Raw genomic sequence first — 13,564 nt, 5'->3', positions numbered from 1 at the left:
AAATTCCGCGTCATCCTCTTCTCAGACAATTTCCTTCCGTGTTCTGCCGGCCTCAACGAATCCAGCTAAATTCTCGTTCTCCGTCCTAAAAATTTCTCCGCCGGTGACGACTCCTCCCCCTTTTTACTATTGTTGTAATAAATACGCCACTGCTACCCACATCTCTCCGCCTCCATCCTTTGACTTTCTCAACCAATTCTTGACCACAGCTACCATCCTCTCCGCTTGTCCATTCGAACTCGGATGATAGGGATGCGTTAAAATATGTTTAGCTCCAGTCTCCACGCAAAAGGCTTTGAATTGCTTACTAATAAAAGCCGGACCCCCATCCGAGACTACTGTCATAGCGACTCCGAATTTGGCCCATAGATTTTTCAATACTTTAATCACGACTTGAGTGGTCAATCCTTTCACTTCCTCATATTCTACCCATTTCGAAAAAGCATCTACCACTAATATATATTTTATTCTCAAAGTCAAAGTGGACGCGCTCCCAAGGCTATGTTGCCATCGGCCACACACTTTCCTTATCTTTTCGAGGCATCGGAGCCCAAGAATTACTTCTAACACAAGCTCGACTAATATTTTCAATGTCTTTATTCATTCCTGGCTACCAAACATATTCCCGTCCCCATTATTTCATTCTTTCCATTCCTTGATGTCCATCATGAATCATCGCCATTACTGCTTCTCTTAATTTGGCCGGTATAACACTCCTATTTCCTCGCATCAAACATTTATCTATTATTGCTAATTCCTTTTATATATATTTATAGGTCTTGTCTCCTTCTTGCCACATTTTCCGTCCCTTAAGGCACCCCTTGATCCATCTCAGTTCCCGATCCTTCAAAGTCACCCTTTTAATTTCCTTCCATGTCACGGGCCCGCCTCTAGATAACCATAGTTCTAATCAGTCCTTGCTCCTTACCTTCTACCCGTTCCTCTTGCTCTTTCTCCCCGAAATCCTCCCCCGCTCCGCACCTTGATAAAACGTCCGGTAAATAATTTTCTCTCCCTCTGCGATATTTCACTTGGACGTCAAAACTCCCCACTAGCAGTAACTATCTTTGTAACCGGGGGGATAGCATTAATTCCTTATTATCCTTTTTGAAAAGATGTACAAGCGGCTTATGGTCCGTGTAAATAACAAATCTTCTTCCAATTACTCATGACACTTAGTTAGTCCGAAAATAACGGCCAATGCTTCTTGTACTGAATACCTGGTCTATGCTGCCCTAAATATCCTTGAGAAATAACACAGGCCTTTCAACTTCATCAATATAATGCAACCATTGGCGTACGTAGCCTAAGACAAAAAATCCAGATGCCGGATATATTTTTCAAAAATATTATTGTTTATATTAATTTATATTTGTTAATATTTATTCGTATCTCATATTAAATATTTATTTAATTACATTTATTATCACATTTTTCTACTAAGTTATTTTATCAATTAATTTCGATTTCAAGTTTTCCGGCGTAATATTTACTTATTATTTTCAAATTTTTAGTGGCGTAATATTTATTTACCATTTTCAAATTTCTAGTCAATTAATTATTAATTCAGAAACTTCTTGTCCAACAGGGAAAAAGAAAATGCAACCTTGTCCAACGAGATAGAGTCTCTGCCATCAAGCAATAACTTTAAGGAGTTAGAAGAGCCAATTATTTGCTATTACTGAAATATCACAATGGCCTGAAAGAAATATTTTCTCAGAAGCAAGAAAATTATTGGATTCAATGCTTATTCCAAATTTTATTTCTCATTAGAATTTTATATTTAATTATACAACTATTTTAAGTATTACTTTTCAAAAACATGACATTGACATGATTAAGAAGAGGAGAATAGCGGAGAGTATTTTATCATGTTGATGAAGAATTTCATATTTTATTGTTGAGTCAAAAGCAGATAAATACGTGTTTAATATTTTGTAGCAAGGCAAACTCATCGTTAAAACATTAATATAGGACCAGTAGAAGAGTATATCTTAATACAGATACATTTATAACCCAAATAAATGAATTTTTAATTCATCATGCAGCACTTACTAATCTACAAATATTACTTACACAAAAGCCTTCCCAACCTTTTTCAGATGGTGATAGGAAAAAAAATATTTGTTAGATTTTTATTATGAAGATGTTATAGTATCTTATGATGCCTTACTAGCTGAATAACTATGTTTATAAGATTAACAATGGTTGATATAGTCCCAAAAAAACCCATGGATGCTCTGCATTATTTCAAACATATTTTAGATTATATTCCCAATGTATTAAAAGGGTTTATAAACTCTTCCCATTAGTAAACTAATGAGAGAACATTAAGAAGAATAGCAGAGGTCTGCAGAAGTACCATTTGCAGGGCACGGCTTGGATTTTTTTTAAAGAATTTTTACGGCCCGTCCTGGGTTGTTTTTAAAAAATTTTCAGGCCCGGTGCAACGTTCTAAATGAATTCCGTTTTAAATAAATTCCAATTTAGTGATATTGACATTTATGACTGACATGTTAAGATTTAATATTATTTTTTAGTGATATTGACATTTATGACTGACGCGTATATATTAAATATTATATTTTTAGTGATACTGACATTTATGATTGACGTGTAAAGATCAAATATTATATTTTTTATTGTTATAGATATTTAAGTGAATCCCTGTTTTAAATAGATTTTAATTTAGTGATATTGACATTTATGACTGACATGTTAAGATCAAATATAATGTTTTAGTGATATTGACATTTATGACTGACGTGTAAAGATTAAATATAATATTTTTAATAATACTGACATTTATGACTCACATGTAAAGATTAAATATAATATTTTTATTAATACAGACATTTATGATTGACGTGTAAAGATATAAATAAGATATACGATATAAATAAGACATACAATATAAATAAGACATGCGTTATAAAGATATGCAATATAAATAAGATATGCATTATAAAGATATGCAATATAAACAAGACGTACGATATAAACAAGACATGCGTATAAATAAGACATGCGTTATAAAGATGTGCGATGTAAATAAGACATGCGTTATGAAGATATTCGATATAAAGATATGCGATATAAATAAGATATACGGTATAAATAAGATATGCGATATAAATAAGATATGCGTTATAAAGATGTGCGATGTAAATAAGACATGCGTTATAAAGATATGCGATATAAATAAGATATACGGTATAAATAAGATATGCGATATAAATAAGATATTCGATATAAATAAGATATACGATATAAATAAGATATACGATATAAATAAGATTAATTAAAATTTATTATGCGGTCAAAATGTTCGCGATAATTTCTTAAATATATATTCAAATTAAATTTTTTAATGTAACTTAATTTTTTAATTGGTGTGTAATATGCCCATTTATAAATGGTATGGATAATTATATTTGTTTGAAGCATAGTTGCCAATGCAACTATCTCCACCTCTGTTCCATAAGTTGCATTTTGAGCCATGCGTGTTCTCTCCAAATATTTGTCAACGGGTTCTCTCAAAAACCCCTCCATCTGCTCAACAATATCCTTGCTTCTCATAAAGAGAATGCATTGCTGTCTCAGAAAATCGTAGTGGCATTCGTCATCACAAACTTCTTTGCTTATACATCTACAATAATGATTAACAATAATTTATTTTAAATATGTATACCTGAAGAGACAATTTCCATCACCAATAATCCGCTCGGTAGAAAAATTATCTCCCATTACACCATTATCATATTTTGGATATCTTTTCTTGATCGCAAAATGAAAACGTTCAGAATGATAAATTTTCCATATTCTGTTGGTGGGAAGAAATAGATTTGCATCATTTTTCTTAGAAATTACAGTCTCTACTGTCAATTCATTATCTAAAAAATATGCATAATTAAATAATAACACATATTAATACCTTTCTCAATTAACAGTCCTACTTTGTCAATTACAGCTGAAATATTAGGATTAGAAGGCATAACTAATAATTTAAAAAACAAATAATATCGATTTATAAAAATATTACTATTTTCTCGATGGCTACCAAGCTCTAACATCTTCGTTTCATCATTTAATATCTTTATCCTCTTAAAATCTGCATCATATAAAAAATACATATAATAATAAATATTTTATATTTTTGGTCTTCACAATTCTTATTCTCTTCCCCAATAATCGTGTTGAGTAATTTTGAGACTAAATATTTAAAAAAATTAATGTGAGTTTTATAAATAACACCGTTCAAGTGATTTTCTTGAACATTTAACTCCTCATTATAACTCACTACCTCACAGTTTTTATCATCTAAAAAATATGTATATTACTAAGTAATTAAGACAATTATATACCTTTTCTTGCAAAGTAATGTTTTATATTACATATATTTGCTTTGCTCTTTAAAATGCTACCGCTAGCATTCATGAGCTCAACATTGCCTAAATATTAAAAATAATTTAATAATGATAAATTTCACTTTTAAGAATCCTAACTATTGTATAAGGACCCATCCAAGGTCTGGTCATTTTACCACCTTTCCTATCAGCCCGACGGCTGTTCCAAATAAGCACTTGATCATTGACTAAATAATGGTTATTTCTACCAGCATTACGACTTCTATAATCCCTCTGCTGTTTAAGCTGAGCAAGATCTATATTGCCAGCAGCTATCTCATGAATATCATTCATCCTGGAAACTCTATCTTGAAAACAAGACTCCAAATCTGCTTCAGGTACATTGTCAGGATCAATATCCTCTTCCTCGTCAATCTTAAATAGAGACATAATATATAGTATATGATATTAAAATGAGATTTATCATACCTCATAAGCTTGTTTTGCTTTTCTACCATACATCAGCTCATATGGCGTAAACTTCGAAGATTCGTGTAGAGAAGTGTTATAGGCAAATATTATTCCAGGCAAGGCATCTGTCCAAATTAATTGATACACTTTAGTAGTGCATTTTGGATTGTTCTATTCACTCTTTCAACCATGCCATTTGCTTGAGGGTGATAAGCACTTGTCACCCTCTGCATGGTCCCTATGAGTTTGTGAAAATTATTGCTTATTTCATTTACGAACTTACGTCCTTGATCATTAATTTGAATCTATATATAATATTAATATTTTATTACCAAATTTATTATACTTTTGCCCTACCATGTGTGCATAGTAACGAGTAAAGATAGCGCGATATTGATTTTGCTGTTTTATCTTTTAAAGGCATGGCTACAATATATTTGCTGAAATAATCAACTGCTACAGCAATGTATTTATAGCCATCTTCACTTTCAGGCAAAGCAGTTAAATCAACACCTATTTGTGTCCATACCTTTTGTAAAATAAAAGATTGTTGTTATATTATATACTCCATTAGGAGGTTAGGTGTCATGTAATAAAGTAAAGCTGCTTACCATTATTTATGATTGCAGCTGAAAAAAAACATAATAATAAAGAATGAGATAAAATCTAAATTAGCTAAAAAATGAAATTATGATATATATATCAATTTTTACCTGAGATTGAAGGGGACTATATTAATTTTATTTATTATATTTTCAGATTATAAGTTTTAATTAGTAGATTATATGCAAATTATATTTTTATTTTGGAATGTTATATTAACCTTAAAGAAACTAAAAATGAATATATGATATATTTCTTGTAAAAAAATTCAATAAAATTTAAATGGTTCAATATATGAAACCAACATAACTAATGAAAACAAGTGCCACATACATACAAGCTATAATAGACAGATCATTAATAAGGCTACAATGAAAAATATAAAATACATAAACAAAAATTAGAAACAATTATAATGACCAAACTATAAAAATTTTCAAATTAAAAATTTGTTATGTAATCAACTTTAATACCTTTGTTGGAATAGGAATTGAATCCAACTCATTGTTAGTTTTGTCAAATCTTGTGTTGCTACGCTGGCAAATATCACAACATTTTACAAAATTAACCACATCCAATTTCATATTTGGCCACCAGAAGCTAAAAATATAATACACGATATAATAAATAGATTTATTATGCAGAAATATTTTACCTACTAATCAAGTTGCTGTGAGTCTTGGTGATACCAAAATAATCAGCTAAAGATTTTGCCTCATTAGTATCACATCCCCTCCACTATAACTTTTTAAAGAAGTTAAACTCTTCTGTAACAATCTAAAATTGTTTCACTATTATAAAAATGGTGAAACAATTTATTATTGTGTATTATATTTAAAAATATATTATTGATCATATAATATTATAATTTTTATATATTTTACCTATCAGCCAATTTGCTGTAAGTCTTGGTGATACCAAAATGGGCAGCAAGAGATATTGCTGACACATTAGTATCACATCCACTGTGAACCATTTGAAGAAGTTGAATTCTTCGGTCAAGGTCCAAAACAACTTCACCATTATGAGAATGGTGATGCATTTTACCCTTACAAATTTTATATCTCGAGGCCTGAACTGGCAGATTGCGTCTTAAACCTTTATTAGAAGACATAGATAATGGATATTTTTGGTAAAGGATATAATCCTGTATCTCATCGAATTCTATTAAAATGAACAGAAATATACTAAACAAAATTTATTTACTTGATTTATCGTCTTTCGTCATTTGATTGGGGAAACAAAGGATAATTTTGGTATCAAAAACAACTGTTGAAATGAATAAAAAAATAATATATATAATAAATGGCCCAAAAACATATCCAAAAATTTAATTTATAGTATTCAATGAAAATAAAGAATATTTCAGTGTATTTAGGCAATCATTTTGTTTGCAAACTGAAATTTATCTTATAGAAAAAATTTGCAATATTTTTTAAGTTAGCAAAGATTTAAATAAACTTATTTAAAATAAAATAAAGAATATTTCAGTGTATTTAGGGCAATCATTTTATTTGCAATACTGAAATTTATCATATAGAAAAAATTTGCAATATTTTTTTAAGTTAGCAAAGATTTAAATAGCTTAATTGAAATAAAAAATTAGTAGGTATACTCAAAATAAATAAATATTCTATTAAAATTGCTAAAATTAATTATTAGAAAAATTTACAATCATTTACTTTGCAAAGTTGAGTATTGGTAGAATAATAGGTTTTTATGCCATTTAATATACTTTATCTAAAATTAATTAAATTAAGATATTAGAAGGATATATTATTTACTACTTTGCAAAATTTGGAGCCCAGCAATATTTACAATTGATCTTGATATAGTAGGTATACTCAAAATAAATAAATATTCTATTAAAATTGCTAAAATTTATTATTAAAAAAATTTACAATCATTTACTTTGCAAAGTTGAGTATTGGTAGAATAATAGGTTTTATGCCATTTAATATACTTTATCTAAAATTAATTAAATTAAGATATTAGAAGGATATATTATTTACTACTTTGCAAAATTTGTAAGCCAGAAATATTTACAATTGATCTTGATAGATTCTTAATAAATCTGATTTAAACGTACTACAACTTCAATCAAATATGTCAATATCACTAAAAAAAATAAGGTTAAATCTTAACATGTCAGTCATAAATGCCAATATCACTAAATTAGATTAAACCGGGAGTTCATCTAAAACGTTACACCGGCCTGGGCTTTTTTTAAAAAAATTTTAGGCCCGACTCGGCTTTATTTAAAAAATTTTCAGGCCCGGCCCGGCTTTTTTTAAAATAAAATTTTTAGGCCCGGCTTGGATCTTTTTTTAAAAAAATTTTGGGCCCGGCCCGGGTATATTTAAAAAAATTAAAATACTGTCTAGCCCGGGGGCCAGGCTGCAGGTCTCTGAAGAACATACCAAGAAGTACAACATCTGAAAGTAGATTGAAAGGTTTGGATCTTTTGAATATTCATAGGCATTTGACGACAAGCAAGGATGAGATAATTGAAAAATTAGCGATGATTGGATTTTATATTGTAAATATATAACATATAAAATGCAATTATTCCTAAGAAACTTTTTGTGTAAAGGCTCAAAAAATTCAAAATTCTATTTTAGGTCATTTAAGTGATTCTTTACATATAATTTTTTTATAATTCACATTAATTTAAAATTGTGTATTAGAAATAGTTATTAGTCCTAATAAATTTATGCTTGATATTTTTAAAAAACAATAATATTTCTTAAAGAATTTTATTATCACCCCCCCCCCCCCCAGACCAAATTCCTGCGTACGCGCCTGAATGCAACAATGCTCCTCCTACACCTTCAAGTTCCTTTCCTATTCTACATTTCAAATCTTCGAAGGACTCCTCTTGCTCATCTGTCCAATCAAATTTTCCCCCTTTATTTAACAATTGATATAAGGGCGCTGCTATTTGATCAAAGCCTTCCACGAAACGATGATAATAATTTATTACCTCCAAAAAGGCCTGTACTTCAGCTTTATTATTAGGTCTTATCATATTATTAATTCCTGTCATATTTCTGTCCAAAGGCCGTACCTCCTTCCCCGTGATCTTATGCCCCAAATATGTTGCTTCGGGAACCCTCAACACACTTTTCTCCGCGCTGGCTCTCAATCCTTTTTCTTTGATTCTTTGAAACACTTCTTCCAATCTCCATTCATGTTGTTCGGGCGTTCTGCCCGTCACCAACACATCATCCATATAATAGAAAACTCCTTCCATTCCCTGAAAAACGGCAGCCATGGTACGTTATAAAATAGGAGCCGAGACACTAAGTCCGAAGGGTAATCTACAGAATGCTAATAATCCCTTAGGCGTAGTTATAGTTAATAGTTTCTTTATCTCTGGTTTTACACGTAATTGTAGATAGGCATTAGAGAAATTTACTTTTGAAATATAAACGCTTCCCTTTAAATTGGCTAATATTTCTTCAATTCTTGGCAACGGATATTTGACCTCCACAACCCATGGATTTAACGTGACTCGAAAATCGGCGCATAAACTAAGTTTTCCAGTGGCTTTCTTCACAACCGCTTACACACTGTATTCCACAGGACAAACAATTCCTCTTTGTACCCAATGATCCAACTCCAGTTCCAAGTCCATTCTCCATTCAAGTAAGGGATATATAGATCTCAGTATCCGTCGTAACGCACAGAACTTTGGAACATAACCATCTTTTAACTTAATGTCTACTTCATAATCTCTGAGGCATCCTAAGTCTTCGTTGAAAATTTCCTGATAACTTTGTACTAATCTCCGAACTCCTTCTTGCACTTGGGTCATAGCCAATTTTCTTCCATCTTCTTCATTGTTTATCAACTCTTCTTCACTGGGCAGTGTCCTGTCCTTCATTACTACCCTATTTTCTGACGTCTTCGCCTCCATCACTCTTTGCCTTTCTTGCTGCCGTCCTATCTCCCCTTCCCCAATTCTTCTTCCTCCTCCTTTCTCTTAATATCACGACCCTCCTTAACAGGTCCAACGTGCCCCGGGTAGTTTTTATCTATCTTCTCTTTAACTTTATGGTCCTTTATTTCTCTCCTAGAACTCCTTCCCCCTACATCGTTATAATTGCTTCTCCCCGTTTTGTTTCTTGAAATATCTTCCCTGGTTTCACTCCTCGAATAATTTCCCTTGTTTCGTCCTTAAATTATCGCTCTTTGTTTCTCTCCTAGAATTGTTTCTCCTTATTTCGCTCCTTGAATTATCACCCCTTGAATTATTTTGATTTGTTTCGCTCCTTAAATTATCGCTCCTTGAATTATTTCGATTTGTTTTGCTCCTTAAATTATCGCTCCTTGTCTCGCTCCTAGAAATATTTTCTCTGGTTTCCTCTTTAAACATGGTCTTAATACCCGACAACACATTCTCTCTCAATGTCATAACATCATATTCCTCAGTCGTTATTGGTACGAATATACCCCACCATGAAAATACTCCCCAAAATCTATACCATGGACCAATCCTAGTTATCCAATCCCATCCCAACACCGCTTCTATATTCCAATCGATAACCCATAAATCTAATATTTCAAACCTTTCCTCCAATGTTGCTACTATTTCCACTCTCCTCATTGCCGCCAACAGGGTCCCATTGAACTGTCTTATTCTTATCCCCTCATTCTCTATCATTTCACCGGGCCAAATACTCTGATATCCATTATATCCAATTACCGAAATGGGTTCTCCCGTATCAAACAACATGGGAACCATTCTCCCACTTAAATTTATCATCACTCTGGGACACGGATCATGTACTAGACCCTCTTGTAACATATTTAGACATCCCTCTTTATTTGTTTTTGCCATCCTATTGTCAAAAATTTCTATAGTCCATCACCACATGTCCCTCCTTTCGGCATCGAAAACATTCCATATTTTTCTCCTCCCCTTTCTTGATATTTACTGCTCGAACTCCTTCCACTTTCTCTCATTCATACCAAGGATTCTTTATGCACTTCGCGCAACACACATATTTAAATATCCTTTTCCATTAAAAACATACGAATATGGAATAAAAGACCTAAACGAAAAAATAATAAATCTAAGATTCAACGAATCCGCTTGGGCGCAAGCTGCGCTCTCCACCAAATCCTGTGGACTTGGCATTAGATCTCCTTATGACCTAGCAATAACCTCTTTCATATCAAGTAGTCTCTTGTCAAAGCAAATAACAAACGTACATCATTCTAAAGAAAATCCTTCCTTAATTGAGGTCATAAACACTTGAAAAACTCAAATCAATGTTGATTCTCATCCCCCACAACCCATAGACAGAAAGAATGGGATGCTCCGGTTGTTGCTCGCTGCGTTGAAACTCTCTTATCTAGCATGCAATTAACTGACCGCACCCTATTCTCTTCCCTGCTCAATGGTACTGGGCATGAGTTTCTCGAGGCCATTCCTTCTGTCAATCTTCAACTTTCGAACAATGAACTTACCCATGCCATTGGTATTCGTCTAAATTGTTCAATCATCTACCCTCACATCTGTTCAAGCTGTAACTCGCCTGTTGACACGAATGGAAGACATAGTTTACATTGTCGCTCTTGCAATAGTCGATTCATCAGAAACAGACAATGTAATTCAATCATCCAACATGCCTTGAAATCAGCACAAGTCCCATCCATACTTGAACCCCAGGGTCTTTTCAGATCTTATCCAGACGTCATCACTCAAATTCCGTGGAGGAGAGGCGCCAATTATTGGTATAGGACTTTTCTTGTATTGACCCCCTTGCCCCATCTAACCAGGCACCAACATCATTGACCAGAAGGAACAGCTTAAAACCTCGAAATACACAGAAATTACTAATGACCATTGTTTCATTCCAATTATTTCAACCACACTTGCCACCTTCGGCAAACTTGCCTTAGCTTTTTTCAAAAATTTAGGATCTCAAATTAGCAAACACTCGGAAGAACCTCAAGAGGGGTTTTTTCTTCGACAAAGGTTTGCCATAGCAATCCTTAAAGCCAATTATATCAGCTTCAATGGTAGTCTACTAGCCAAAGAGCTATCCTAAATCCTTTTTTTCCTCGCATTATACCAAACGCGTTCCTCATTGGTATTTTTAATTTTATTTATTCATATTCCTTTTTTCGCATTTTAATATAGACTTTATTTATAAGTTCATATATTCATTATTTGTTATTATATTTTATTATATATATTTGATTTATAATTTAAATTTATGTGATTTTAAAGATTCATATATTCATTATTTGTTATTATATTTTATTATATATATATTTGATTTATAATTTAAATTTATGTGATTTGTTTTAAAAATTCATATATATTTTTTATTAAAAGAATAACATTCCTTTTTTTAAAACAAATTAATTAATTATTTTAAACAAAATTATAAAAAAACTTTATTTATAATTTTTTTTATTATATCTATTTTCTACAAACAAATCATAATAATAATAATAATAGTACGCACAAAAAAAAATATATCAACAAAAAAATCGATAAAATAAATATTACTATAATAACTAAATATATGAAATATCTCTATAATACAAACAAAAAAATATGTCAATAAAAATAAAATAGTACTATAATAACTAAATATATAAAATATCTTTACTCTAATAATAATAACACAAACTACAAATCACCATAGCGCTCTCTTCATTGGAGAAGGAAACCTTGACAGAAGTTAATAAAATAATTAAACATAAGCCTATGCAAGGTCCCAAAAATACTTATTTTAGGAATAATTATAATAACGTAAACAAATTCAATAATAATTATAATTATAATGCTAACAAATTCAACCATAATTTTTATAAACCAAGTTTTAAATCTAATTTCAGCCAAAAAAAAGTAATATGCTTTAGGTGCGGAAAAGCAAATCACATAGCGAAAGAGTGTAGAACGCATGCTATACAAATGATTTTACCACAGACACCTAGCCTGTCTTTTGCTAATAAAGTTACAATCTATGCGAAGATAAATGGATTGCAGCTTACTATGGAATTTGATACTGGCGCGGCGTGTAGTGTGATAGTTGAGTCGTTTGCTAATAAAGTTACAATCTATGCGAAGATAAATGGGCTGCAGCTTACTATGAAATTTGATACTGGCGCGGGGTGTAGTGTGAGAGGTTACATGGAGTCGCATAGGCGAACCACCATTATCACCTGCTTATAAACTAGTAGTATATAACCATATCAAGATCGAAGTATTGGGTAAATGTTTAGTAGAAGTCGAAGTAAAGATTATTTCAAAATTTTTACCTATTTGGGTAATTAAGGGTGAGAATTCCTTTATTTTTGGAGTGTCCTTTCTTAAAGAATTTGATATAAAACTTCCTGAAGAAGTTCGAATTAATAATATAAATATGAAAGATTCCAGTTTATCCACAAGTTTAAAAAAAAAATTAGGACAAATAAAATTACAGGAAGCCTTCATCAAGATACAACCAAATACAGTTCCAATTGCGCTACCATCTAGAAGAATTCGATTTCCGTTGCGTCGAACCGTTGAAGCTGAGTTGGACAGACTTTTAGACTAAGGCGTTATTGAGAAGGTGAATCCAACAATAACTCCAATTACTTGGGCTACGCCAACTTAATATTTTAAAAAAATCTGGTGACGTGCGGATATGCGGAGATTTTCGTTTAACAATCAACAAATATTTAGCGATAGATAACGATTTACTACCAACTTTCGTCGACCTGACAAATAGAATCGCGGGTGATAAAATATTTTCAACGATAGATTTAAGAGATGCATTTTTACAATTCGGAGTTAGTCCAGGTTGTAGAGACCTTTTAGTAATTTCGACTAGAGGTGGGCGCGGAGCGTGAAATTAGGCGTGACCCATCGTGTCACGGTGGGTCACGGCGTGAGTGTGAATAAATTTTAAATTCCAAGGCATGACGGGCCTTCCCAAAATTTTCCCCGGGCGTGAACATAAATTTCCCGTGAATCACGGAAATTTTAATTTTTTAAATTGTTTTTTTAAAAATATAAATTAGCAATTTTATAATTATATTATATATTTTCTTATTTAATTTAGTTATTTTTTAAAAAGAATAATGAGAGCTATAAATCTTCCGCATTTTATAAACAACATCCGGTATTAGTTAGTTCTATT

General features: G+C 31.7%; 2 protein-coding genes across 3 annotated transcripts; both read right to left on the bottom strand.

The window, feature by feature from the left end:
• Positions 1-3,282: 3,282 nt before the first annotated feature.
• On the bottom strand, positions 3,283-4,076 carry LOC135926629 (uncharacterized). 2 transcript variants are annotated; one of them, XM_065462554.1, is made up of 4 exons: positions 4,043-4,076; positions 3,935-3,997; positions 3,692-3,893; positions 3,283-3,649 (listed from the first exon to the last, which is right to left on the bottom strand). In XM_065462554.1, exons 1-4 carry the CDS (start codon positions 4,071-4,073, stop codon positions 3,298-3,300), a joined length of 648 nt encoding a protein of 215 aa, XP_065318626.1. In that variant the 5' UTR covers positions 4,074-4,076; the 3' UTR covers positions 3,283-3,297. The 2 variants fall into 2 exon arrangements, 1 of the variants encoding a protein (XP_065318626.1); XR_010571934.1 differs by lacking the exon at positions 4,043-4,076 and having other exon boundaries at positions 3,957-3,997.
• A 20-nt stretch (positions 4,077-4,096) lies between these two features.
• On the bottom strand, positions 4,097-6,574 carry LOC135926830 (uncharacterized). The gene is made up of 9 exons (XM_065462760.1): positions 6,305-6,574; positions 6,076-6,211; positions 5,894-6,020; positions 5,164-5,346; positions 4,836-5,122; positions 4,490-4,781; positions 4,365-4,451; positions 4,255-4,320; positions 4,097-4,212 (listed from the first exon to the last, which is right to left on the bottom strand). The coding sequence occupies exons 5-9, from the start codon at positions 4,866-4,868 to the stop codon at positions 4,097-4,099; spliced, it is 594 nt and encodes a 197-aa protein (XP_065318832.1). The 5' UTR covers positions 4,869-5,122; positions 5,164-5,346; positions 5,894-6,020; positions 6,076-6,211; positions 6,305-6,574.
• Positions 6,575-13,564: the final 6,990 nt, after the last annotated feature.

Source organism: Gordionus sp. m RMFG-2023, chromosome 3 (assembly GCF_954871325.1).
Source record: "Gordionus sp. m RMFG-2023 chromosome 3, tfGorSpeb1-WG-v2, whole genome shotgun sequence".
Classification (NCBI taxonomy): domain Eukaryota; kingdom Metazoa; phylum Nematomorpha; class Gordioida; order Chordodea; family Parachordodidae; genus Gordionus; species Gordionus sp. m RMFG-2023.
Note: the sequence above shows the minus strand (reverse complement) of the source record. Positions and strands in the feature narration are given on the sequence as shown.

What these genes read in the sequence shown, in the direction of transcription:
- LOC135926629 (XM_065462554.1), bottom strand. Translation starts at nt 4,073, where the DNA reads ATGTTAGAGCTTGGTAGCCATCGAGAAAATA. An exon ending in AGGACTGTTAATTGAGAAAG is followed by an intron (nt 3,894 to 3,934) that starts GTATTAATATGT and finishes CATATTTTTTAG; the next exon opens with ATAATGAATTGACAGTAGAG. An exon ending in GATGGAAATTGTCTCTTCAG is followed by an intron (nt 3,650 to 3,691) that starts GTATACATATTT and finishes TCATTATTGTAG; the next exon opens with ATGTATAAGCAAAGAAGTTT.
- LOC135926830 (XM_065462760.1), bottom strand. Translation starts at nt 4,868, where the DNA reads ATGTATGGTAGAAAAGCAAAACAAGCTTATGAG. An exon ending in AAGCAAAACAAGCTTATGAG is followed by an intron (nt 4,782 to 4,835) that starts GTATGATAAATC and finishes TCTCTATTTAAG; the next exon opens with ATTGACGAGGAAGAGGATAT. An exon ending in TCAAGAAAATCACTTGAACG is followed by an intron (nt 4,213 to 4,254) that starts GTGTTATTTATA and finishes TTAAATATTTAG; the next exon opens with TCTCAAAATTACTCAACACG.